The 26,697-nt window shown below is 36.8% G+C and overlaps 1 protein-coding gene and 1 non-coding gene across 3 annotated transcripts in view; one reads left to right on the top strand and one right to left on the bottom strand.

The window, feature by feature from the left end:
• Positions 1–1,018: 1,018 nt before the first annotated feature.
• Positions 1,019–26,697, bottom strand: part of CLINT1 (clathrin interactor 1) — a 75,984-nt gene continuing 50,305 nt past the window's right edge. Inside the window, exons 6-12 of one of the 2 annotated variants that reach the window (XM_033180453.1) lie at positions 25,459–25,636; positions 21,402–21,648; positions 19,523–19,592; positions 10,309–10,383; positions 7,095–7,387; positions 4,414–4,618; positions 1,019–2,723 (exon numbers count right to left, since the gene is read on the bottom strand). In XM_033180453.1, the coding sequence (XP_033036344.1) occupies positions 2,377–2,723; positions 4,414–4,618; positions 7,095–7,387; positions 10,309–10,383; positions 19,523–19,592; positions 21,402–21,648; positions 25,459–25,636 (1,415 nt within the window). In that variant the 3' untranslated portion in view covers positions 1,019–2,376. The remainder of the gene's footprint in view (positions 2,724–4,413; positions 4,619–7,094; positions 7,388–10,308; positions 10,384–19,522; positions 19,593–21,401; positions 21,649–25,458; positions 25,637–26,697) is intronic. The other variant, XM_033180454.1, reaches the window with a different exon arrangement.
• On the top strand, positions 24,916–25,021 carry LOC117066201. Its single transcript, XR_004430189.1, has one exon. It is a non-coding gene; the product is annotated as a U6 spliceosomal RNA (small nuclear RNA).

Raw genomic sequence — 26,697 nt, 5'->3', positions numbered from 1 at the left:
TCTTGAAGACACCAGAGAAGTGGAGGGAAAAAAAAAAAACCCTAGAGGGAAGGAAACAAAAATAAATCTGGAGTGGCTGTGTAGACTCACCATACAAAAATTGCTGGAACAGTATTAACTTTCCCCTCACACCATTAGGCAGAATAAAAACTTGATACAAGCAGAAAAACTTTGGTTGAAGAAGGAAAGGGTATAGAGGATGGGCTAAAGGAAACCCAACAGTGAAAGAAAGGAAGAGTATTTTCTTCCCAATTCCAAATGATTTAGGGGTATTTATGCTTTTCTTCAAGTATAACTTACCCCTTCGGAGACAAATCATTAAACTGGACACTCAGTGAAACCACCATTGTTTTTCTCTTTCATGGGCTCTGAAAGAAAAATACTGATAAGAAACTGTAGGTTGAAGTTCAAGAAAAAAGAAGATATAACATAGGAGGGCATGATACAGAAAATGCTTTAGAGGTCAATCTGATTAGAAAAAGAATTAAAACACAAAGGTTCAGATAAACATTTCGTCTAAGAATCACACATATTTGAGGAAGTGAAGACACACTTCTTAAAGAAAAAATTTACTTAAGATTATAGGTTTTAAACATCAGGGACCATATTCTATTGCTGCCACCAGAGAGGGGCTTGACTGCTCTGACGTAACAACACTTGAAAGCTCCTCTTCTTTGAAACTAAGTTAAACACATTGAATTGCTGAAAGATTAAAAACCGCAGTCAGCTAATTACACTCTCTCTCATCTCTTATTCAGCAAATGAATCACTTTTCATTACCACTTAGCTGAAGTACATGAATTTCTGCCTAATTAGAAATGTTGTAGATGGAACATTAGCAAGAATGGAGCAGGTCAGGATATCTTTGCTACTTCATTTTTAATTCCTAACAGTAGACTCTGATAGGAAAGAATAGAGAAGTCATTAAATAATTTTAAATTATTTATAAAGATTACTTTGCCCAAATTATACAATGGTCTCAAATGTCTAACAGAATGAAAGAAAAAGCAGTTCAACATTGATTTTAATGAACATTTTAATGTTATGTATAACAGAACATTATGAATATAATGGAAATAAAGTTTTATCAATTTAATAAAAAAATTTTCAACATAACATGGGGAGGTAATAATTTGATATCTATATTATAGTATTTATTTTGAAAAATATCCCCAGCTTGAGGGTAAAACAATTAATTTTGCATTCCAAACTCTAGAATCATGATTTTCATGTTAGCTTAATGCAGAATTACAGCAGAAAAATGAAAACATTTTAATTAATTTCCTTTGTCGTTAAATCAATAAAATCTTTGACTGCTACAGGTCTCCTTTAATAATATATATTTAACTCCTCTACTGGAACCATACTGCTAATGCTGTATTATATACACTCAAAACCAAAACAAAACAAATACTGTATAAAATCTAAAAGCAAACATTTGAGTTGTAACATTTATATTTAACTTAAGGTTTTAATAGATTTTCACCTTTTCAGACACCCCCCCGAAAAAAATAAAATAAGTATTTTTCTCTTTTGAGTGTTCCTGACTTAAATGATGGCTACAGGGATAAACACGGAAGGAAGCCTTGCCAAGTTAATCACTGCAAATTGTAAATAATGATGGCTAAAAACAAACAGACTTTTTTTTTCTTTTAAAGGAAACCATAGAGCAGTCCTGAAAAAAAAAAATTTCCTAGTTCTGCACAGGATAATTACAGCAGAAGACATGGGAAAAGTCCCATAGCGATCACCAATTGCTTAAAGAGGTTTTGTTACAATAAAAATTTGGATAGTATAATAGCAGTGTTGCTGGAACATTAGCAAAAGTATATACATTCCAGTTACCTTTGATTTAGCCATAATCACGTATGTATGCCTTTTTTGGACAAAAATATATATTTTTATAAAAAACTGATCATCCAACTTTAATGATTTCATATATGGACTCAAGAGTGGTAGTAAAAGGAACAGACCCAATTATGACAAGGCGATCCAGGGACAGAAAAATCAAGTTCCTCAGGAAAAGAAAGTATAAAATTAGAGATTCAAACACATTTATTCAGCCCTATACCAATCTTCCTACAAATTATGCTGTTAAATGGGCTCCTCAGTTGACAAAGGCTTTCGATGGCCTCACCACCCACTTGTGGTCTATCCTCACTGGAAAAAATGATTCTGACTGCCTCATCTGAAGTGCTCTTGCCTGGCCCTCTGAAATACTGGATATTTCACTTTTATAAAACAGCCTTTTTGGTTCTTTATGTAGACTTTAATTAATTGATAAAAGAAAGGGTAGTTGATTAGCATTTTCCATCCCAACATCACCTATCTGCACAGCTAAAAATTCTTCATTCAATCTGCTTCTTTTACAATCTCTTATTTGCTAAAATTGGCGAAATTTGCAAAGGCATCTTGCTTGGGTTGCACAGTTCCAGAAGTCATGGCTATGTTGGGCATGCCCATTCCCATAGTGCCCGTCAGGCCCATCCCAGCAGCGGACATCCCTATGTTCATGTTCATGCCCATCATGCTCTGGTTCATCATTGGAGTATTTCCAAGAGGGGCCATTCCCATGGGGCCAGTCACCACACTGGGCATGCTCATAGGCATGGGTCCCCCTATCAAAGTGTTAGTTTGGGGTCGGACAGGAAGCATGTTCGATGGAGAACTGAGGTTCACGGCTCCAAAACTTTGAGTCATCACATTCATAGGCTGCTGCATATCTACCAGAAGAAAACAGACAGAAGAACTTTACCACAATAAATTCTTAGGTTCATAGAGCAGAGAATTAATAACTTCTTGAGCATCTGTACTTCTTTAGCCCCATTAAAATTCCTTTACAGTGATTTTATAAGAAGTCAGTTACTCTGCACTGGTTCCTCTTGAGAAATATATTCAGTGACTATTGGCTCTGGTTCCCCAGAGATGTAGAAACAGTAAGAGTAGACTGGGGAAAAACAGCCAACTTAAAAACATTCCTACAAAACCTACTGTTAAATCCTACTTAACAAGTTGTCAAGAGCTAGTGTGTATCAAAAATCTTAAAAAAGTTTATATCCTTTGACTTATTCTATTTTTAGAACATTCTATTAAAAAAATTAGAAGTATGAAGATTTATACAAAAATCTTTTAAAAGTTTATATCCATTGACTTATTTTTAGAACATTCTATTAAGGAAAAAAACCAAAGTATGAAGATTTATACAAAACAGCTGGAAACAACCGAAATAATTAGCAAGGGAAATCATACACTAATATGATAACTATCAAGCGCTAACAATCATTTTTCCTAAGAATATTATTCCATACAGGGAAAATGATGACTTAATGTTGAATAAGAACAGCAAGAAACAAACCAACATAGAGAGAATGATCCCAAGTATTAAAAATATGCTTAGAGGCCGGGCGCAGTGGCTCAAGCCTGTAATCCCAGCACTTTGGGAGGCCGAGACGGGCGGGTCACGAGGTCAGGAGATCGAGACCATCCTGGCTAACACAGTGAAACCCCGCCTCTGCTAAAAACTACAAAAAACTAGCCGGGCGAGGTGGCGGCACCTGTAGTCCCAGCTACCCGGGAGGCTGAGGCAGGTGAATGGCGGGAACCCGGGAGGCGGAGCTTGTAGTGAGCTGAGATCCGGCCACAGCACTCCAGCCTGGGTGACAGAGCGAGACTCCGTCTCAAAAAAAAAAGAAAAAAAAGAAAAAAAAAAATAAAAATATGCTTAGAAAAGATGGAAAGTGGCTGGACGTGGTGCCTCACACCTGTAGTCCCAGCATTTTGGGAGGCCAAGGCGGGTGGATCACTTGAGGTCAGGAGTTCAAGACCAGCCTGGCCAACATGGTGAAATCCTGTCTCTATTAAAATACAAAAATTAGCTGGGTGTGGCGGCACATGCCTGTAATCCTGGCTGCTCAGAAGGCTGAGGCAAGGAATCGCTTAAAGCTGGGAGGTGGACGCCGGAGTGAGCCAAGATTGCGCCACTGCACTCCAGCCTGGGCGACAGAGCAAGACTCCATCTCAAAAAAAAAAGAAAAAAGAAAAGATAGAAAGAAATATGTATGAATGGTGATTACCACTCAACGGCAGAATCAGACATATGTTTGTCCATCATATTTGCCTATATGTTTTAAAAAACATCTGTATAGCAAATTTTTGTTTTAGTGATCAGGTCCTCAAAACTCTCCACAATACAATAAATGTTATCAGGCCAAGAATAGAATATAAAGTAATTCAATGTGCCAGGAGGAATATCCAGTAAATATTATGTGAAAATATCTTAAGTGAACAGGCATTTGGTTAACTGTTAGTTACAATTTATGTGATGTATTTTTATTTCATAGTTTGTAGTAGTCCTAGCATTAAGGCAAAAGACTGCAAGTACACAAAGAAGTGGGACGTCTTAAGGTAACTTACTCTGTTGCTGAATCATTGTATTCAGTGATGGCTGCTGGGGTTTGGAAGGCTGCATACCAGGTAGTAAGTTGTCTAAGCTGATGTTTACACTGGGGTCAGACCAAGTAGAGGGCAAGGTTTTGCTGACTGATTTCTGGACCATATCTGTATTCTGATTATAGAGAGGATTAGGCTTCTGCAGCACTGTGCTAACATTTTGCAAAGGCTGGAAAATAGAAAAATGCTCTAAAAATTAAGCATCTGTTCTATAAAAATTATCAGATGGCAATTTAATCACAACAATGCACTTCTGAAACAAAGAGAACCACAATGTTCTATCCTAATGCCTTCAATACCCTAAATCATTAGCTTCCCAAAGAGGTTCCTCTGAAGTCCCAATCAGATTTGAGGTGGATAAAACCAACAATTTACCTACACTAACAATTATTCTCCCAACACTCAAAGTCTAGAAGCCACCATTCCTGGCAAATGCCCAGGGGAACTACCAACTTTAGGTTAGTATAGCTTTAAGGAGATACACAAGTGGAAATTTATCCTTTCAAAACAGAATTCAGAGGCCAGGCGCGGTGATTTATGCCTGTAATCCCAGCACTTTGGGAGACTAAGGTGGGTGGATCACCTGAGGTCAGAAGTTCAAGACCAGCGTGGCCAACAGGATGAAACCCCATCTGTACTAAAAATACAAAATTAGCCAGGCATGGTGGCACACGCCTGTAGTCCCAGTTACTTGGGAGGCTAAGGCAGTAGAATCGCTTGAACCGAGGAGGTGGAGGTTGCAGTGAGCAGAGATCGTGCCACTGCACTCCAGCCTGGGCAACACAGTGAGACTCTGTTTCAAAACAACACAACAAAACAGAGAATTCAGGATATGACATCTCACATTATACAAGGATATAAGGCAAAACCATGAAAAAGCAATTTATATTTCACATATCCTGACTGGCATTTCCCTGCTCTGTGTATACTTTTACTACCTAAAGTGAGTAACACTAAATGAACTTGATGTATATGGACCAATGTAGGAGAAAGAAGAAATTCAGGAGAAAGAAGCAGAGGTTCCTAATGGTTACTGAGGATAACTGTGAAAAGGACAGAAAAAAGGAACAAGAAGAGGAAGAATAATTAAAAATGTACCAATGCGGCCGGGCGCGGTGGCTCAAGCCTGTAATCCCAGCACTTTGGGAGGCCGAGACGGGCGGATCACGAGGTCAGGAGATCGAGACCATCCTGGCTAACACTGTGAAACCCCGTCTCTACTAAAAAATACAAAAAACTAGCCGGGCGAGGTGGCGGGCGCCTGTAGTCCCAGCTACTCGGGAGGCTGAGGCAGGAGAATAGCGTGAACCCGGGAGGCGGAGCTTGCAGTGAGCTGAGATCCGGCCACTGCACTCCAGCCCCGGCGACAGAGTGAGACTCCGTCTCAAAAAAAAAAAAAAAAAAAAAAAAATGTACCAATGCAAAGAATTACGACAGTTACAATTAAGGCTGCAAATAAAGTAGACTGGCTTTATGCTTAACTCATACATTAGGTCTTATTTCTGTTATACAGAGTAGTCACCTTTCTGCTTCTTTCTTCTTTTCCTTCATCCTAATACCCCAAAGACGAGAATCTACACATTAAAATGAGTAATTAGCATCATAAACACATATTCTCAATAGTTTGAGTCAAAAATAGCAAGTTCCTGGTACCATTCAGACACATATTTTCCAAGCCTGCACTTGTTTGAATTCTAAGCTAATACTAGGTAATTTGGATTTAACTATAAATAAAATAGTGAATTAAGAGGCTCCCATTTTAGTTGTTTTTCTTTATGAAAATGAAAGTTGAAAGATGAGCCTATAAAACACTTACATAATGTAGAGCAGGTCCAGAATTGTGAAGAACATTCACCATTTGACAGAATAATTTTCCATATTAGCACTGATTATTTACAACCAATCAGTGATATTTCTTTAGGGACACGACCAGAAATTTTACTAAATGGATACTTGCCATGAGTGAAACAATATCTCTATGTCTTTTCCATTTTTTTTTTTTTTTTTTTTTTAATGAGACGGAGTCTCACTCTGTCGCCCAGGCTGGAGTGCAGTGGTGCGATCTTGGCTCAATGCAAGCTCTGCCTCCCAGGTTCACGCCATTCTCCTGACTCAGCCTCCTGAGTAGCTGGGACTACAGGTGCCCGCCACCACACCTGGCTAATTTTTTGTATTTTTAGTAGAGACGGGGTTTCGCCGTGTTAGCCAGGATGGTCTTGATCTCCCGACCTCGTGATCCACCCGCCTTAGCCTTCCAAAATGCTGGGATTACAGGGGTGAACCACTGCGCCTGGCCTACTTCTTTTTCTTAAAGACAATTTTAAAAAACTATCAAATACCAATTTGTTAAAAGAATAAATTTTTGCCATGTTCCTCCTCTGTACAAAGGTACCATGCTTGGCTTTACAGTAACTACAAGATGGGGGAGAAGGTCTTGCCTTCCAGAATGCAAATGACTATGCTAGGGGAAAGAGTATAAGGTAAATGAAATGTGCAAATGCGTGTATATATATACACACAGACACGTATTGATACACATAAAAAGGACTTGCTTATTTTTCTGTTTTACACTAATCTATTGTTAGATGAGTTAGAGCATCTCAAAGATTATAAATAACAACTTCCAAGAGAACCAGACAACTTACCTGTGATCTTGACATAGGCAAACCAAGTCCCACAGTATTAGTGCTCATCATAGAGAAATTCATACTCTGGGAAGATGTCATGGTTGCCTGGGATGAGCCCATAAGATCAAACAGGTCTGAAGAATTCGAGGCAGCGGGAGGTGGGCCTAGAGCTGATTGTGAGCCACTAACGAGTTCTACCGCTGGCTGTGAGGCACTGCCAAAGAACTCGCCACTGGAAGCAACAGGGCCTGATGGGGCTTGGTTGAAGGCACTCCAGTCACCAAAGTCTCCATTCCCACTTGCTGCTGTTACTAAGACAGGAATAACTCTAAGGGTAAGAAACTTCATGAAATGCACAGAACAAATATAACAATCTATGAACTGAAACAAATTAGAGCTGATTTGAGTCCACCCAGATTAACATCTGCAGGTACCATCTCCATCTGGACAGTATTCTTTCTCATGAATATTACACGAGAGTAACAAGGTGGCAAAGAAAAAAAAATTCTTCCAAATATAAAGGGAAATCCATCTCTTGGCAGCTCTATAGGTGACACACTGAATTTACCACAAAAAAAATGGCCAGGCATGGTGGCTCACGCCTGTAATCCTAGGACTTTGGGAGGCCGAGCAGGTAGATCACAAGGTCAGGAGATTGAGACCATCCTGGCTAGCGCGGTGAAACCCAGTATCTACTAAAAACACAAAAAAATTAGCTGGGTGTTGTGACACGCGCCTGTAGTCCCAGCTACTCGGGAGGCTCGGGCACGAGAATTGGTTGAACCTAGGAGGTGCAGGCTGCAGTGATTGTGCCACTGCACTCCAGCCTGGGTGACAGAGCAAGACTCCGTCTAAAAAAAAAAAAGAATTTCTCACTTATTTGGCCATACTTCTACTGACAACACAAGGGCTATAACTTTAGCACATTGCCCACTTCAACTGGGACTGTTTATTTACAATAAAAGAGAGGAAGAAAACTCATGTAATATTAAAAAACACAACCAAGCCAGAAACAAGCAAAACCCTATCACTATACTTTGCAAGTGCAAGGTTGAATGCATAAAATCCATACTCTTAATCACTACAGTCTTATCAATTAACCTCTAATCAATTTTTATATTGAAAGGAACAAATAGATAAATATGAATAAATGGAATTTGAAAAAGCAAAAGGTGAAGAAAGAGCTACATAAAAACTGTCATCTGAAAGCAAATAGTAAGTATGTACCTTCCAAGTTAATTAACACCATCTCTTTGCACTCCATGTTCATTTACAACTTGGAAATACATTTTGTCTAGCCTAAAAAGTGACCAACCACTACAATACCATGTCTCATTATGCTAAATATTAAGAGAATAATAATGTGAAGTCTTTAAAATTACATTCTTCCATTACCATATTAAAATGTAAGCACCCTTGAAAGAGAAAATAATTCACTTAGAAACTACTAACAATTTAATATAAGAATTGGACTAATATTCTTTACCTCAGGGTTTTACTAATACATGTCTTTGATCTTCTTTTTTAATTTTTTTTAAAGAGACCGCATTAAGAGTTTTACAATTAGCTCTAGATATTAAACAATTTAAACTAAGTAAGGCTGTTGGGTCAATGTAAACTTTATGCGGATTTTCTATTTGTTTGATCTATAATGCAGAATATGAATGGAAACTGGGGCAAAATGTGTTGCCCCACCTGAAAACTTCATATCTGAAATGATTAATCACGGGAGGAAAAGATTTCTAGTGGGGCATGTATTGTTCAGAAATGATTAATCATTGTTGCAGTGGTTTCAGCCCCCTGCATAAAGGTGGTCAGGTTATATTAATCACATGCATACAGATGAAGAGATGTATCACTTAGGCAACATTAACATATTTAAATTATTTGCATAGTAGGCAACTTTATATACATAAAAACTTTGAGAATTAGACAAGGAAGCTGTAAAATAAGGGTAACGTTTACCTTCCACTTTGGTTTGCCTAAAGTAAGGCGTCAACCCTTAGAGGGCATAATCACACTTTAAAAATGAAGCAGAGAATTCCTCAACAATTCTAGTTTCTGGAAAATACTTGGAATTTACAAAAATAAGTTGTCAAAATAACCCCAAATCATTTTATAAGCTATGTATCTTTTTTCCTGACTCCTCACAAACCTAACCAGATATTACTAAATATAAATTTTAAACCAGTTTAATATAACGGCAATAGATTATTTGACTTGTGATCAGTAATAACACTAACTCGGTTAAATTACATCTTTTCTCCCTGCCTCACCTCATGTTTAAGATTCTCATAGCCATATTTTAAAAATATTCTCTCTCAAACTTCAGACTGACCAGATTTTATAAAATAAATAACACAACCTCTTCACAACCTTAAAAAAAATAAACAGACACTTAATAATGAATGTAGCCCCTATTTTATTAGGTTGGTTCAAGAGTAACTGCGATAATTGCACCAACCTAATACATACCTCTATAGACACTATCCTCAAAAAGAACCAAGACAAGTAATACAGTTCCTAGTTTTAAAAAGTTGAAGGTTCAGAGGCTTTCGTAAAGTTAAACAGTTACCATATGGCTGGGGTAGGTAATAAGATAAAAATATTAATTAAAAAAAGAAACAGGCCTTTCACCTCAATCCTTGATGTTTAAGTCCGTATCCTGTTTGAATGCTGCTTTTTGTTTTAAAATTCTATTCTAATAAAGAATGAGAAAGTTTTGCCTAAGGTTCAACTGCTCATTATTTTAGGATATGTCAAAACGAAGTTCGGTTATTTTTCACATACTTTTAACATATCTAAATTAAAAAAGGAATACATTTTAGTAAGATAGTTGGTCTGATCCCCATGTCCCTAACTTTCATTCATGAAAATCATAAGCTAAACTAAACATAAACCATGATATTCTTGCTGCTATTAAACAAAATGAGATTAGTTAGAGATACTCACATCCTCCTTTCCCTTTCAAAAAAGCTAAACAAGAGTCACCTATGAATACGGGCAATTTTCTTTAGATGTACCGGAGTAGTCTGTGACCAAAGTAATTCATTTGGCACATTTAAGGCATCTGCCCCATAAAACACCTTGTGAGTAAGTTCTTTAGGAATTATGAATTATGAATACTACAAGTAGAAAAATGACAGAAAGAAGTTGACTTGGGGGGAATGGGAGTTGTTTTTAATGACCTTTTTACCACCCCAGGCTTCTGGCCAATCAAATAGAATCATACCTTGGGAAGGGAAACTGCCTGATGCAGCAGCTGAGCCAAAGTCAGCAAATCCTCCAAATAAATCAGCTGATCCTCCTAGAAGTTAAGAAAAAGGTAAAACTGTTAGAACTAGAGAACAATTGTAAATACTTTCTGGAGGCCATTTTAGTGCTACACAAAAAGTACCTAATATTAGAGGCCCAGATGCCTCATAAAAACTAGTCTGTTGACCTAGATTTTCATGTCACTATGTTCCCTATGAGCTACCATAGACTCTTTTCCGTTCCTCAGTCCTGTATCTAGTAAGATAAATGACACTGTATCTGTGGTTAAAATTATCTAATATTTCACGAGCATAATGTGGAAAGAATACAACTTATCCAGCCAATTATGCTCTTTATAAGAGTCTTCGATGGATTCTAAAACCTGAGTAAAATGCTGCTGGGGAATAAGATATTCACAAAACAAGTAAATAAAATGCAGGATCCTTGATTGGACCCCGAATTTTTTTCTAATTGCTATCCTGAAATGACAGAATTGAGACACTGGGGAAATCTGAATGTGGTCTGTATATTAGCATTAATACTGTTTTAATGTTAAATCCCAAGTATGATTATATCACGATCATAAAGGAGAATGTCCTTGTAAAGAAATATAGGTTGAAGTATTTTAGGGGCAAAATGTCATGATTGCGATTTCCTCTCAAATGATATGGATGAACAAACAGTACACAACAAACAAATAAAAAAGAACCAGAGAGAGAGATAAACAGGGCAAATTTTCTGTACGTTTGTAATTTTTATTTTTATTTTTTAATTTTTTTTTTTTTTTTTTTTGAGACGGAGTCTTGCTCTGTCGCCCAGGCTGGAGTGCAGTGGCACGATCTCGGCTCACTGCAAGCTCCGCCGCCCGGTTCACGCCATTCTCCTGCCTCAGCCTCCCGAGTAGCTGGGACTACAGGCGCCCGTCACTGCGCCCGGCTAATTTTTTGTATTTTTATAGAGACGGGGTTTCACCGCGTTAGCCAGGATGGTCTCGATCTCCTGACCTTATGATCCGCCCGCCTCGGCCTCCCAGAGTGCTGGGATTACAGGCGTGAGCCACCGCGCCCGGCTTGGAATTTTTAAAAATAAAAAGTTAGAAAGATAAAGTCCACTTGTATAAAATCATTTTAGAGTCTGGTGTGGTGGCTCATGCCTGTAAATCTCAGCACTTTGGGATGATGAGGCGGGGGAATTGCTTGAGCCCAGGAGTTGAGAGATCAGCCTGGGCAATATAGTGAGACCTTGTCTCTACAAAACCTTAAAATATTAAACTGAGCATGGTCGCACGCACCTGTAGCCCCAGCTACTCAGGAGGCTGAGGTGGGAGGACTGCTTGAGCCCAGGAGGCAGAGGCTGCAGTGAGCCGAGATTGCTGCACTCCAGACTGGGTGACACAGTGAGACACTGTCTCAAAAAAACAAAAACAAAACAAAACAAAAAAAATTATTTTAAGCAGAGAGAGGGAGAAATATCAATACAATAGTTTTGGTGAATGTTCTCCCCCCGTAGTGTTTACTCCATAAAAGAGTAAATACTTATATTTTGTAATTTTAATGCATGGGAAAAAAAATAGCTTTTTTGCTACTTCTAGATAGGTGTTTTTAAAAGGGTAAGATCCAAATTATAAGTCTGCAAATCAACCTCTGTGTGCGTAACATTACATTCTGACATAAAATTATATTTGTAAATACTACATGGGTAAGAATATTTACTTTTACCTATAATTTCAATTATAACATTATTTCAAGTAATACTCCTTTTTTTTCTCAGTTTAAGTAGTGAAATAGCCCAATATCTGAAACTTTAAATAGTTGTCCTTACTTTTGTCTGTCCTTAAAGATTTCACCTCTGAATAGTCACAACCTTAGAAGTCTACAGCAGTTCAATTATGGTGCTTTTAGTGTTATGTGAACATTATATAGGTTACATCACAGCTGTTTAGCCTGCAGTGCTTAGAAACTAGCCAGGTGGGACTGGAACATCTGGGCTGCACTCAAACACCACTAGGGACAGCTTCCAACATCTGGTGCCATTTCTGAATTGTCTTATCGCTGCAAGACATTCTGCCCCATCTGCTACACTCAACTGGGTTAATTAAACTAGAACCATCTCCCCTTCTTAATATATGGCCAACAGTAATAAAAGGAACAGATCAGTTTCTGATATGTGTGTACTTGGTATTTCTTTTTAATGCACATTTACTGTAGGTAACTATCAGCAGGCATAACTAATTCCTCATTGCTTCAGCACAGATGTACATGCTCATACACATATATATATCCTCCCTCACCAGCTGACTAATGCCAACCAAAGTGAAGGTGCTTCAATTCTATCAACCCTACAGCTTAGTCTAATTTTTACTTCATCTAAAAGAGAGTATCACAGTGATCTGGTTTTCTCTTCCTTAAAGGTACAAACATTGTGACAAAATGTGACAAGGAACACAAAAGTTCAATAAGTTGTATGTTTAAACCATTTAAACAAGCACACATATTAATAAAATCTAGCAAGTAAATGAATGCTTCAAACAGTTGCTGCTTAATATTCATAAGTTTGTTTTCTGTAAAGTTCCTTGTGTTAAAAACATTGGTCAAGTATACTGTTGGGTAACAGAATGATAGTTAATCAATTAATACAACATTAAGGGATTTAAAAATTAAAGATTATTTTAATTTGCTTCATTTAAGCAGTAAATAAACATTGATATATAACTTACTATACCAAACAAGTTAGGAGTTAGGGATTTTCTTTTCTTTTTTGAGACGGAGTTCCACTCTTGTCACCCAGGCTAGAGTGCAATGGCACGCTCTCAGCTCACTGCAACCTCCGCCTCCCAGGTTCAAGTGATTCTCCACCCTCTACCTCCCGAGTAGCTGGGATTACAGGCGCCCGCCACCATGCCCAGTTAATTTTTTTTATTTTTAATAGAGATGGGGTTTTGCCATGTTCGCCAGGCTGGTCTCGAGCTCCCGACCTCAGGTGATCTGCCTGCCTCGGCCTCCCAAAGTGCTGGGATTACAGGGATGAACCACCGCGTCTGGCAGTGTTAGGGATTTTCAAATCTTATTCAGTCTAGGCTACAAAGAAAATACACGTTGAGGATAAAAGCTGTAGATCACAACTTCAAACTGGTAAGAAATTTTATTTTAGACATATCCTGTATTTAGTAATTCAGATAATTATCCTCCTTCTATCACCAAAACAGAAATTATATGATGTTCATAACTTATCTATTGCAAATAGTATTCCTCTCCATCCATATCACAGGGATTTTGATTTCAACATGAGTAGCTTAAGAATATTGAGAGCAAAGAATGGAAAGATGCATGTAACTATTTTACAACTAGAAGTTGTCTTTCTCTGAAAATGTTTTTTCTCTCTAATCTTTTAAAGTGCCACATACTATGCTTTTACTGGTACTTTAAGAAATGTGATCTTCAACTTTGAAAACTCTCAAAAATTAAAAATCTCTTTATTTAGAAAATGTTTCTCTCTCCTAGGACTATCCATATCTGTATGTATGATACGCATACCAAATTCCACATTCATTTTCTATACTTAAGCATTTTCCCAGATAACTTCTATCTAAATTTATATTCTAAAGGAATATAAATAAGACTCTACCAAAAATTGCTGCATGTGGAAGACTGCTGATTTTCACAACAAGTGCTATCCTTCAAGATTCCCACATGAGAACTGTCATTATAAATGAGCCATTTCCATCTGCCTTTTCAGGGCGGCAAGGAGGTTATTTACAGTCACCAGCTGGGAACATGTTATTTCCCAAAGCAATATTGTGAACAAGAAAATACAGCTAAACTAGACAGTACTTAAACGACAAATGGAAATTTTCTTTGACAAAAAAATTTAATCTAGATCACATTAAGACAAACTTTTGCATGAAGAATTCTAATACACACAACATCAAAGCAATGGCAAAGTACAATAAAATATGTAAATACATGACAAAGAGTTATTATCTATAATACACAAATTTTAGAATATCAATAAGGATGAATACTCCTAATAAACAAAGAACATGAATAGATAGTAACAACTGGCCCATAAAAATATGAAGTGTTCAAACTCAATCAATGCAAAATAAAATGAAATATTGTTTTCTCTTACCAAACTGAAAAAGCTTTAAAAGATGCTATTGTGCTACAAAATTTTGGAAAAATAAAAAAAGAACATCTAGAAAACAAGGGACTAACTGGCTAAATTATAATATAGCCACCCAATGTAAGATTATAAAGCAATGAAAAGTATTATAAAAGAATACCAAGTATCATAAGAAAATGGTCGTGAGATCTTAGGTGAAAAGCAGTTTATCAACATACATAAAGAAATGAATAAAACCCAGAAAAATCCAAACAAATGAAGTCATATCTAAAAGCCTGAAAAAGATTGGCCACATAATAAATGCTTAAATAACTACATTCATGGAATATGTAGAAAATGTATTTAAAAAAGATATTCAGCAGATACATACTTTATGTGTCTAAATTATGGCAAATCACTTGTTTTCCACCAAATTGAGCATGAGAATATACTGAAAAAATTTTATTTTCAGTAAACTTAGTTTAAAACCAGAGACAACCCCTACCCAAATAAGTTGGTGCACTAAGAGTGGAACAAGGTGAGTATTTACATATTCATGTAAATGTCTTCAACTAGTGATTACTGGGTACAAAGCAGCAGGTTCAAATGTAAATGTAATACACATTTTGGATTTGATATACCTTAATCCTTTCAAATGTTTCTTTTCAACTTAAAAAAAATCAAGATATATTGCAAGTCATTTAAGTTCTATCTGTATTGATTATGCTGAATTTTCTCAACCTCATTTATTGTACTAGAAATACCTTGTGTAACAGTATGTTAATCAAGACCTAAATTTCTTAATTACAAAGGGACAAAGGGGACAAGTTGGACTTCTTTTTAAAGAGGTGAGATCAACTAAAAAAAGAAATGGCACAGTTTTTGGCATTCTATTTCCAATTGGCTTATTTTCTAAATATAGTCACACATTTCTTAATGACAGAATGCATTGGGGCATTAGGCAATTTTGTCATTGTGCAAACATCATAGAGTGTACTTACACAAACCTACTTAGCCTACTACATACCTAGGTTATAAGGTATAGCCTATCACTCCTTGACTTCAAATCTGTACATCATGTCACTATACTGGATACTGTAGGCAACTATAACACAATAGAAAGTGTTCATATATCTAAACATAAGAAAGGTACAGTAGAAATATAGTATTGTATGTGGAACCATGGTCACACACTACGCAGTCCATGACTGTACTTTAAATTACTTTTCATTACTTAAAATGTTTACTTAGAAAGGTACTTTATGTAAAAGCCACTGAAACACCATTTGAGTACAGATTTTAAAAAAATATCACCACAATGGGACATTTATTAAGATATAAGACAGTCTCAAGTAAATCTTGATAATCAGGTTTTACATATATATTTTTAAACTTAGTAAGATATTCTACAATGATTTTTACCATATATACTTTTGAGAATGCTAAGAACATGTAATCACACACACAGACACACACAGGAAAATCTAAGCATTTTCTCAGAGGATATATTTATCTGGTGAGTGGTACAGATGCCATATCTGCTTAGCTTTACAGTTTGTGCCCACATTACTTGCATGACGGTACTATTATAAATATGGGCACATCTGGTAAATGACACCCAAATGACATACCAAATACCAATGTTAATATGGTAGATTCTTATACCTTCTCATGTGTAAGTGCTAAAGATTTAATGTCCAATTTCCCTTCACTGCTGAATTCAATTTAAAAGATATTATTAAAATATTTAAATAGAGATTGGGAGTAACTAAATTTATGTACTGATTTAAGAGGGAACTGCACAAACTGGTTAAACATATGGTTTCAAATAGGAGATAACTTTAATTTTAAAAAATTCTTCTAATATTAATCTTATTAGTTGCTTTTTATTAAGACAAAATAAACTTTAAGGCAAGAAACCTTCTAGATTTCATTCAAACTTTCTCAGTTACTATATTAATATTAATTGCTACTTCTATTTAATTAGTCAAACTACTGTTTGCACTAGAGAAGAAAAACCACTCAAAGGTTCCTTGCCAAGTAAAGGAAGCATGTTGGTATTTAATAATTCTCTCTGTTCAAAGCAATCTTGATGTCAGGGAGGAAAAGTTACATCCACCCATCTGACCTTCCTAGTTAATTCTTCTCTGATTGCTCCATTAAAACTTTCTACAGATGCATGAAAGGGGCCCTTTAAATATTTCACACCAGGAAGTCCAAAATAGTTGATATTCTGTGACACTATATCTGTATTATATGACTACATGCTAACTACCAGTTAATTCTACAGTTCAAATCTTAAACATATAAAAATATGTCACATAAATTGTTAAACGACTAATGTAGCTGTCTGTAACCTTGGACATTACAGTCCAATCAAGTTTAAAGAATAATTTTAGGAACAATTGGCAGTTACAGAAAAAAAGGAAAGGGAATTGAAGAATTTCAGAAAGTAGGCCAGCCAGGCGCAGGGGCTCACGCCTGTAATCCCAGCACTTTGGGAGGCTGAAACGGGTGGATCACCTGAGGTCAGGAGTTCGAGACTAGGCTGGTCAACATGGAGAAACCCTGTCTCTACTAAAAATACAAAAATCAGCCAGGCATGGTGGCGCATGCCTGTAATTCCAGCTACTCAGGAGGCTGAGGCAGGAGAATCGCTTGAACCTGGGAGGCAGAGGTTGCAGTGAGCCAAGATTGTGCACTGCACTCCAGCCTGGGCTACAAGGGCAAAACTCTAAGAAAGAAAGAAAAGAAAGAGAAGGAAGGAAGGGAGGGAGGGGAGAAGGAAGGAAGGAAGGGAGGGAGGGGAGGGAGGGGGGGAGGGGAGGGGAGGGGAGGAATAGGGAGGGGAGGGACGGGGAGGGACAGGGAGGGGAGGGGAGGGGAGGGGAGGGGAGGGGAGGGACAGGACAGGAAGGGAAGGGAAGGGAAGGGAAGGGGAGTCAAACCAGATGTCTGGGCTGGGTGCAGTGGCTCACGCCTGTAATCTCAGCACTTCGGGAGGCTGAGGCAGGCAGATCATCTGAGGTCAGGAGTTCGAGACCAGCCTGGCCAACACGGTGAAATGCTACTAAATATACAAAAATTAGCCAGGCACGGTGGCAGGTGACTGTAAACCCAGCTACTCGAGAGGCTGAGGCAAGAGAATTGCTTGAATAAAGTTCATGTCTAATCTAATAATTTTAACATAGTATGTGAAGAGGAGGAAATAACGGGGCTTTATATTATATTAATTATACTAAACTATCAATGAAAAGTAATTTCCATCATAGACTTACACTTAAATGTTAATTTAAAGTTTTGGTTTTTTTTTTTTTTTTGAGACAGAGTCTTGTTCTGTCGCCCTAGCTGGAATGCAGTGGCGTGATATCAGCTCACTGCAAACTCCACCTCCTAGGTTCAAGCGATTCTCCTTCCTTAGTCTCCTGAGTAGCTGGGATTACAGGTGCCCATCACCATGCCCAGCTAATTTTTATAGTTTTAGTAGAGACGGGATTTCACCATGTAGGCCATGCTGCTCTCAAACTCCTGACCTCAGGTGATCTGCCTGCCTCAGTCTCCCAAAGTGCCAGGATTACAGGTGTGAGCCACTGTGCAGAGCCACAATTCGACTTTGAAAAATCATTACACACAACTGGGAATAATAAATTTACTTTGCACATTAGTCATACTCCAATCTTACTGTCTACATTTTAATGCGAAATGAACTTAGGCTTGGAAAAGACTGTCTTTAAACAGAAGTTGTATTTGTTAAGCTGTTCTGACATGTCACACAACAGTTTATTAAAACTCCAAAATCATCCAATGCAACTCTAAAAATACCAATTTTCTTGAAAACAACTGATTAGAAATGACTCAAAATCTAGCATATCCTGGAAATCAAACTGAAGAAATCCCAAACCATAGATGGGATTGATGATTTCTCATCTATGAGAATTCAAGGTAAACAGTTCTTTTGCTGTAGCCTTCTTTTTTTTTTTTTTGAGATGGAGTTTTTCGCGGTTGTCACCCAGGCTGGAATGCAATGGCGCGGTCTCTGCTCACTGCAACCTCCGCCTCCCGGGTTCAAGCAATTCTCCTGCCTCAGCCTCCCAAGTAGCTGGGATTACAGGTGCCCGCCACATGCCCGGCTAATTTTTGTATTTTTAGTAGAGATGGGTTTCACCATGTTGGCCATGCTGGTCTTGAAATCTGATCTCAGGTGATCCACCCGCCTCGGCCTCCCAAAGTGCTGGGATTACAGGCTTGAGCCACCGCGCCCAGCTGCTGCCCTCTTTACATATGTTTGGTAGTTACATACTTTCAGAGAATGTCATTCCTCTGACTGAAACACTTGCCATTGTTTATCACTAGATAACTATTTGTAACTGATTAATGATTATTTTCTCCACTTGACCTTTGCATGAGGACAACAACTCTGTTTTAACATTTACAAGCACTCAGATCAATGTCTGGTTCAACAAATATTTGTTGAATTAAAAGAATAAAAAGTTAAATGATCGCTAGGCATGCCCAAGGCAGCCGCAATTAAAATTTAGGGAAAGACAGTAAAATGTGAAGAGCAGTACATTTTGCTTATAAAGAAAGTAAAGGCAACAGCTTAAATGCAATTTTTTTGTTTCTCCAAGTTAATCTTAAAAAAGTAAAAATGGAAACTACATATTCCAAAATCTTTGATGAAAAATTTCAGAAAAGTACATGATGCCTTGAAATACTATTTATTATTAATTAGGGAAGACGCACTACATCAGGTTATGAGGAGTCATTAAAATGTAAGTATGATAATGAATTGAGGATACTATTATTAACCTCCAATAAGTATTGACCACAAATAAAGCTTTGCTAGTCTGAGGGTCGGTCAGAAAAAGGTATAAATTAGGGATAACTTAGAGAAATGGGTGTACATATAAAAAGATAAGCAAAAGTAACAACACAATGATTCCAAATAATGCTCAAGACTAATTTCACATAAAAAATGAACCCAATGCAAATATATAATTTCATTTTTCAACCTATCTTTTATTTGGCATTTTAAAAAATGACTCTCGAACCAAGGTTACCAAGAACAAAAGGCCAATGTAGAAGCTTACCTGTTGACTGGCTGGTGCCATCAAACAGATCAACAAGGTCACCAGATGACTTGCTGCTAGGCACTGAAGTCTGAAAACACACACATAACATTCAGGAGCTTAGAAAAGATTGTTTTTCTAAAATCAGCTCTATCCATCTCTAATTCTCAATTTAGACATAAATACCTGTAATTAGCTTAATAAGGGTAGGGTTTTCTGGAGAAAGAGTACTGACCTTGAATCCTTATGGAGAGGCAGTAAGCACCTTTAAGTAACTCCATTCCCAGCAGTGAAAAAATCTCTTAACATCGACATTTTGTTTCCTACCTCACTTTTCTGACTGCATTTCACACTGGAAAACGTAAATGCCAGATCCCACTCAAATCTTAATGCTATGTATCAGTTCATTTAAAACAAAAAACAAAAAAAACCCCTAGCATATGTACCAGTCCCATACAATATATTGAGTCATAATTGCCCAGGTATAAACTAAAAAGGCCAAGACCTTGGCCTGTTTACAAGAAAGCTCCCTAGATAATTCCAAGGCTTGAGATCCACTGGATTAGAGGTCAAGATCCTAAACAGCTCTAAATTTCTATGAATCTTAGCAATCCTTATTGTTTGTATATCACACAAGTTAGTGTAATTCTATGTTATTTGATATATTCTGGAATCTGTTTCATATTTAGTTCCCAAACTAAACTGTGAGGCCTATACCTGTAATACTATTTTTGTCTTCTCCCACAGAGCTAATAAGCACCCTGATACCAAAATACCTATGTCCTGTATGTTCGATACATACATGCTAAATTAGAACTCAATTATTAGGCAATCGGGAAACACTAAGATCCTAGGCACGTTGATTTGAACTTGGAAGATTAACTGTGATTCCAAAACACCTTAAAAAAGAGATTCAAATGAGTTGGGTAACTTCAACCTTCTAGACATTTTAGGGGGGAGAAGGGTAAATGAAAATAAAAAAGAAGAAGCTTGTACTACAAATATAAAATATTTATTGCACAGTGTCATATATTCAGGCTATACTACAAGCTGTTATTTAAAATCCTTTAAGATACGTGATAAAAGTCTCAATCTATTATTAAAAAAATTATACAGATATCTGGCAAAAGCTGACACGGTATTTGTTATTGCAACTAAGTAGGCCTGGTTCTATTTTTAGAGTCACCTACAATTTGCCGGATACATTAGAAAACTGTTTTTCCCAGCTTGTAGCTATTTCTCTTGCAAAGACACAAACTCGGGAAACAGTAGTGGGGGAAAGTGATAAAAACGATAATTTAGTCTTTTGAGGCAGATCTCCCCCTTTGGCAGATTTCTGCTGAAAAGACTAGGGTTTGGCCTACCAGGTGGATTTCATGTCTATGGTAAATAAAAACAAACGAAGATGGTACAAGAGTCAGTGCTTCTTCTGGTACCAATCAGTAATGACTGTGAGGCAAACACACCTCCCTTTATAGGCAATGTTTCTACATTAAATGAGATAACTTGCCCCTATATATCTCTTCTTACTCCCTCGTTTGTCATTTCTTAAAACTTCCAAATACTTCCAATGTTTTCTTTAGTGAATCTACTTGTGGTTGGTAACCAGTGCTGTCTAGAAGGGAACAGATGCACTACATTCTGATTCACAACCTTCCCCAAATGAACCAAAAGTGTCATTTCTACTTTCATAGAAAGTACCCAGACAATTATTCAGCAATTGGACAGGTTTCTTCCCTCAAAGAGATTTCTTATTATTAACGTCTCTGGGTAATACATGCCATATGATCTATAATTAATATGATTGCCTAGAAATGCCCAAGCCTACTAATGCAGAAATTCTAAGAGCGGTTTATAAAAATAAAACCATGTATAATGTGTAAACTACCGCCATTCCCACCTTAACTGAAGACTGAGGTATGTGGGTTGAAGCATTCTGATCTGGACTTGCTTTGTCCCCTGTGTAATGTGCTGCTGCTCCAAGATCAATGGTTTTGGAAGGATTTGCTGTGCGCTTGTGTCTGGTTGTGGTGGTCTCTGTGGCCTGTGTGATATGAATATGCTTTGTCGTCACAGTCTCCTCTTCATCTTTGAATTCACCTTTGGGAGATCTGCCTCTTCTCGCTTTCTTTTCCTCATCGCTGTCGCTAAAAGATATTAAAAATGAAGCAAAATAATAAGATGGGATTATTTTAAAATGGGTCCCTCAGTGATTTGAGCTAAAGAATTTCAAATGCAGTAACTCCAAAATTTCACACTTTGACTATTTGACAGGGATCAACAGAATGTTATCTAAGCTGTCTGAATAATGATATGCGTGTGCTGGGGAGGGGAAGTGGGAACACAGAGAATATCCTACATAAGTCTAAAACACTGCTACAAAAAAGTATTTACATAAATGTGCATAAATAAAAAATGTCAAAATAACTCAAGTTTTTGTTTATTACAGATTTAAGCTTAATTTAAAAATAAAATGGCAGAATATGGTATCAGAATCCACAATAAGACCCTGAGAGTTCAAACACTTGCATTTGATGATTATTTTCTTGACATGGATTGTGTGCAAATAGCTATAGTTCCACTTTTATAACACAATTCTGCATCAACTCTCAAAGACTAATATATGTACATAATATTAAAATTTCAATGGATGCTAAAAAAAAGTCATATGTCTTAATTCAAATAATTAAACTCTCATCTGTAAATGCATGAAAATATAAGGGAATGCACTTTACAACTGTGCTATTTTACTATAGTATCAGGAGATCAAACTTTTACATAACTATAGAAAATGCTTTATAGAAAACAACTATATTTAAAATATTTTAAAGATAATTATCCTTCAGCCACATTCAAAAAAATTTTCTTTCCTTTTTCTTTAATAGTGAAAAAGATTTTAAAAACTAAAGAGTAAAAACCTGGGTTTTTCATATGCTAGGAATGAAAATATCAGCCCTAGTCTGTTCTCCAGGAACACGTCATTGTAAGTAGGAGACAGAAAGAGAGAAAAAAATTACTTGAAACATGTTCCATTACCTATACTACTTAATTTTAGAGCAGGTGGTTTAATTTATAAATATCCTGGAATATAATATTTAAAATTCTCCTTTAAACTATGACTATTGCTGATACAATTTACCTCAGACTGAACTACAGCAACTTGTACTTAAATATAAACCAACTTGGAACTTGTATAAATCAAAGATCAACAAGAATGACTTCCCACACAGAGCAAAGAGGTTAAATATATTTTTATATATAAACATTTTAAGGAACCTACAAGTTCTAATACGCATTCAAAAGCCCTTACTAATTTCTCAACAACAAATGACCTGAAGATTCCCATCAGTCCTATAAGTAAAACTGAAATTTCTTTTTTTTTTTTTTTTTGAGACGGAGTCTCGCTCTGTCACCCAGGCTGGAGTGCAGTGGCCGGATCTCAGCTCACTGCAAGCTCCGCCTCCCGGGTTCACACCATTCTCCTGCCTCAGCCTCCCAAGTAGCTGGGACCACAGGCGCCCGCCACCTCACCCGGCTAGTTTTTTTGTATTTTTAGTAGAGACGGGGTTTCATCGGGTTAGCCAGGATGGTCTCGATCTCCTGACCTCGTGATCCGCCCGTCTCAGCCTCCCAAAGTGCTGGGATTACAGGCTTGGGCCACCGCGCCCGGCTGTAAAACTGAAATTTCTTACTTTTTTGGTGCCCAATTTTATTTCAGTGCAAAATAATTTGTTTACAAGTTGAGAATATAACTCTGACTAGCACACAATGAAATAAATGGAAGCTCCATATCTGATCAATGTTCAAGAATTCCTGAATGTAACAGTGAACTAATAAGTATGAAATTCAGGTAACGTGCCATTGAGATTGAGGTCACATGCAACTTTGTCAAAAAATCTACTCTTCTCTCACACATACTTCAAGATCAAAAGTTCCTGGTGTGTCCTATCATTATCACGATAAATCATGTTCCCTGCATTTTCACTCTTTTAAACCTAAATACTCATTAAAGATTTAGAAACTCTAGGAGATCCTGTCTTAAAGGCAACATAAAAAATAAAAATCATGGGAGAAACAGAAATAAAAGAAGGGAGACAAAGAAAGAAAAAAACTAAGGATAGAAGGACAAAGGAGAGAAAGTAACAATACAGAACACACACAGATTTCTAACCAGCCTACACAGCCTTATTGTTTATAAGTAAAATCTAAGACCCAATCAGACTGTGTGGACCGGACCTGCCTAAAGTAACACAGTTAGTGATGGCACTGAGCCTGCCCTGGAATGCTTCTTTTTCAAGACTGTGGAATGTGATCTTTGAAGAGCCAGAACTTATTTTTAGCACTTTGAATAAAACGATTTTACAACTATATATCTAGCTTTTTTATACTGAAAAAGGATGCATATGATAATTATAAACACTAAACATTGGGAGGGAAATGGTGCCCATTTCAAATATATGGAGTTGTTTTCTTCATTAATGTTTTTGTGGCCTGTATAAATTTTGGCTTGATTTGGAAAACATTATTGAAATTATGGTCATTATTCTGTTGTATTTCCTGAAGAGACATTCCAGGGATTTAAAAGATATGAAAATATCCTAAAAATACACTAATTAGATTGTATTTTTGTTTGGGCCTCTTTTTAATGATCCCTAATTCTGAATTATTAAGATTTTTGGCACAGGGTAAAAAAAAAAGAGATGGTATTTAGTTACGAGAACTCACTTGAAGGCTTGGTTCCATCACTGTGTTACTTAGGCAATTCCACACAGTGTGACTGGATCTTAGGTTTTACTTATAAACAATAAAGGCAAAATTCTTATGCTACTCTAGCAGAGATACTGTGAGGCACAAATTATAAGGGTCAAATTTACAAAGTAAAATTTGCTTTGTAAATTAAGTGCTATATGCATTACCCTTTACATTGTCAGAAAAACTGGTTTATAACTATATTGGTAGGTAAGAACAAAAGTGCTGCAAAGTTCAAAGTATTGTTCCATGTAAAACGAAATACGAATGCCCTACCATCAGAAAATGTGGTTTATAAAAATACAGATCTGTTCTCAAAAACCGGTTCAAAATCCATTTGGATTGTTTTTCTGGTACACACTGACACAGAATCATAATGAAATGTCAAGGAAGCACTAAATTTCAAATCCTTTAACTTATGTTTAAACTTAATATATAAACTTCATTATCCCTTAACATCTTAGGTCCCTGGATCATCTAAGGTTCAAATGCAAAATAATCTATACAAGTTTTTACTGCGGAAAAAAAATCCAAGGGAAGACTACCAGCCTGCATAAAAATACACAGGATCAACTTCAAAAATAAGTAGACACTGGCAACATGGAAAGTATGTCAATACTAATTGCAAGTAGTGTATAACCTAGCATCTTAAAAATAGTTGCACAGTGCTTGCTTCGGCAGCACACATACTAAAACCAGAACAATATAGGAAGATTAGTAGGCTCCCTGTGCAAGGATGACTTGCACATTTAAGACTTGTTCCACGTTTCTGCACAGGGCATATTTAGGGCAGTGAAACTATTCTATATGACACAGTAATGAGAAATATTATGCATTTGTCAAAATCCATAGAAGTGTACAATATAGGAAACCCCAATGTAAACTATAGACTTTAGCTAATAAGTGTATCAATACTGACTTTTCAATTGTCAACAAATGCACCATAGTAATGCAAGATGTTCACAGAACCTGTTATGAAGGGGAAATGAGCATATGGCAACTCTCTGTACTTTATGCACAATTTTTCTGTGAGCTTAAATTGCTCTAAAAACAAATGAAGTCTATTTAAAAAAAAAAAAAAAGACAAAAAAAAGGCCCAATTTCAGATAATGTTAATACCCCAAACAAAACCAACAAAAAACCAAAAACCCAGTGGCATAAATTTAGGACTCTTTCTAAGAGACCTGGGAGACAAAGTGTTAAAATACCTGCATCTTTCTGGAGAGTCTTCTCTATCTTTCCTCCGGAACTTGCTGATGGTGTCATCAATTGTGCTTCCAATTTTATCACTCAGCTCACCTAATTTATCACTGAATGGAAAAGCACTCTTGTTTTTATCCCACTCCTCATCCCATTTTGATTTGGGCTCAGGATCATATCTTTCACCTATATAGAGCATTAAAAAACAAGCAACTCTAAGGACATTAAATTCAAAAGGTATCTACAAGTCCTTATTTCTCAGGCTTTTCCTCATAATAAAATCATTTTCAAAGGAAAACAGAAAGCTCCCACAGTGCTGAATCAACACAATTACAGCAAGGCATAGCACGTAATGCCAGTCATTAAGTGGCAGGAATGCAGATTCAAAAGCTTTTGTTTATGAATACTTACACAACCTTAATGCACAGCGCAGCATATCAGGAAATTCTTAAAGGCTACTGAAAGGAGCAGTGGAAAACTCAAAACCAACACAAGCTATATAAGCAAAAGAGAAATGAAAATCTTTTTGTTTTTACAAAAGCCACTTAATATATTTTATTCCTGTCCCTTAATGGTTTCCCAATTTTCAGAAAAGTATTGGATAGCAACAGTGTCTTAAAAAATACAATCTGAGGGAACTCCACTCTGAATGCCACATGTCCCAATAAGCTAAAAGGTCTCAATAACTGTCATTCCTCAGTATCAAACTAAAATAATAATTCAATGAATTTTCAAAGGATGGGAAAGCATTCCGTCATTACTGTACAAAGAAAGGATTACTCTAACTACCAAAAAGTACACACGCTAGAATCAGGAAGTATGCTCAAACAATAGTTCAGAACAGTGTCAACCAATTCAAACATCCATTCCAAACATATGCAGAGACTGGTGAAACCTAAAGCCTCTGTGTGAATTTGCGAATGCAGAGAATAGATCCTGGCAGTAAACAAAAAACCCAAAATGTCAAGATTTGTTTTAGTCCTTGCCCTTAGGGCCCTGAAGGAGACATAGGAATTATGGACACAAAATGAAATTCTTTTATTTCCATGTCCAAATTCAACTTAAGAAGCAAGAGTAGAAGGTACAGAGAGCACGTAAGGTTTTTTAAAAAAAGAAAACATTCAAAATTAAGGCAGGTTGGAAGAAAAGAAGGACAATGAGGAACAACAAAATAACTGAAAAGTGGCTAATGAAGCTTTTGTGTTGAACATTTGCTTATAGGATCTAAAAGTATACACAGCCTTTGG

This window comes from Trachypithecus francoisi, unplaced genomic scaffold (assembly GCF_009764315.1).
Source record: "Trachypithecus francoisi isolate TF-2019V2 unplaced genomic scaffold, Tfra_2.0 Lachesis_group2, whole genome shotgun sequence".
NCBI lineage: Eukaryota > Metazoa > Chordata > Mammalia > Primates > Cercopithecidae > Trachypithecus > Trachypithecus francoisi.
This window is presented reverse-complemented; position numbering and strand designations above follow the sequence as displayed.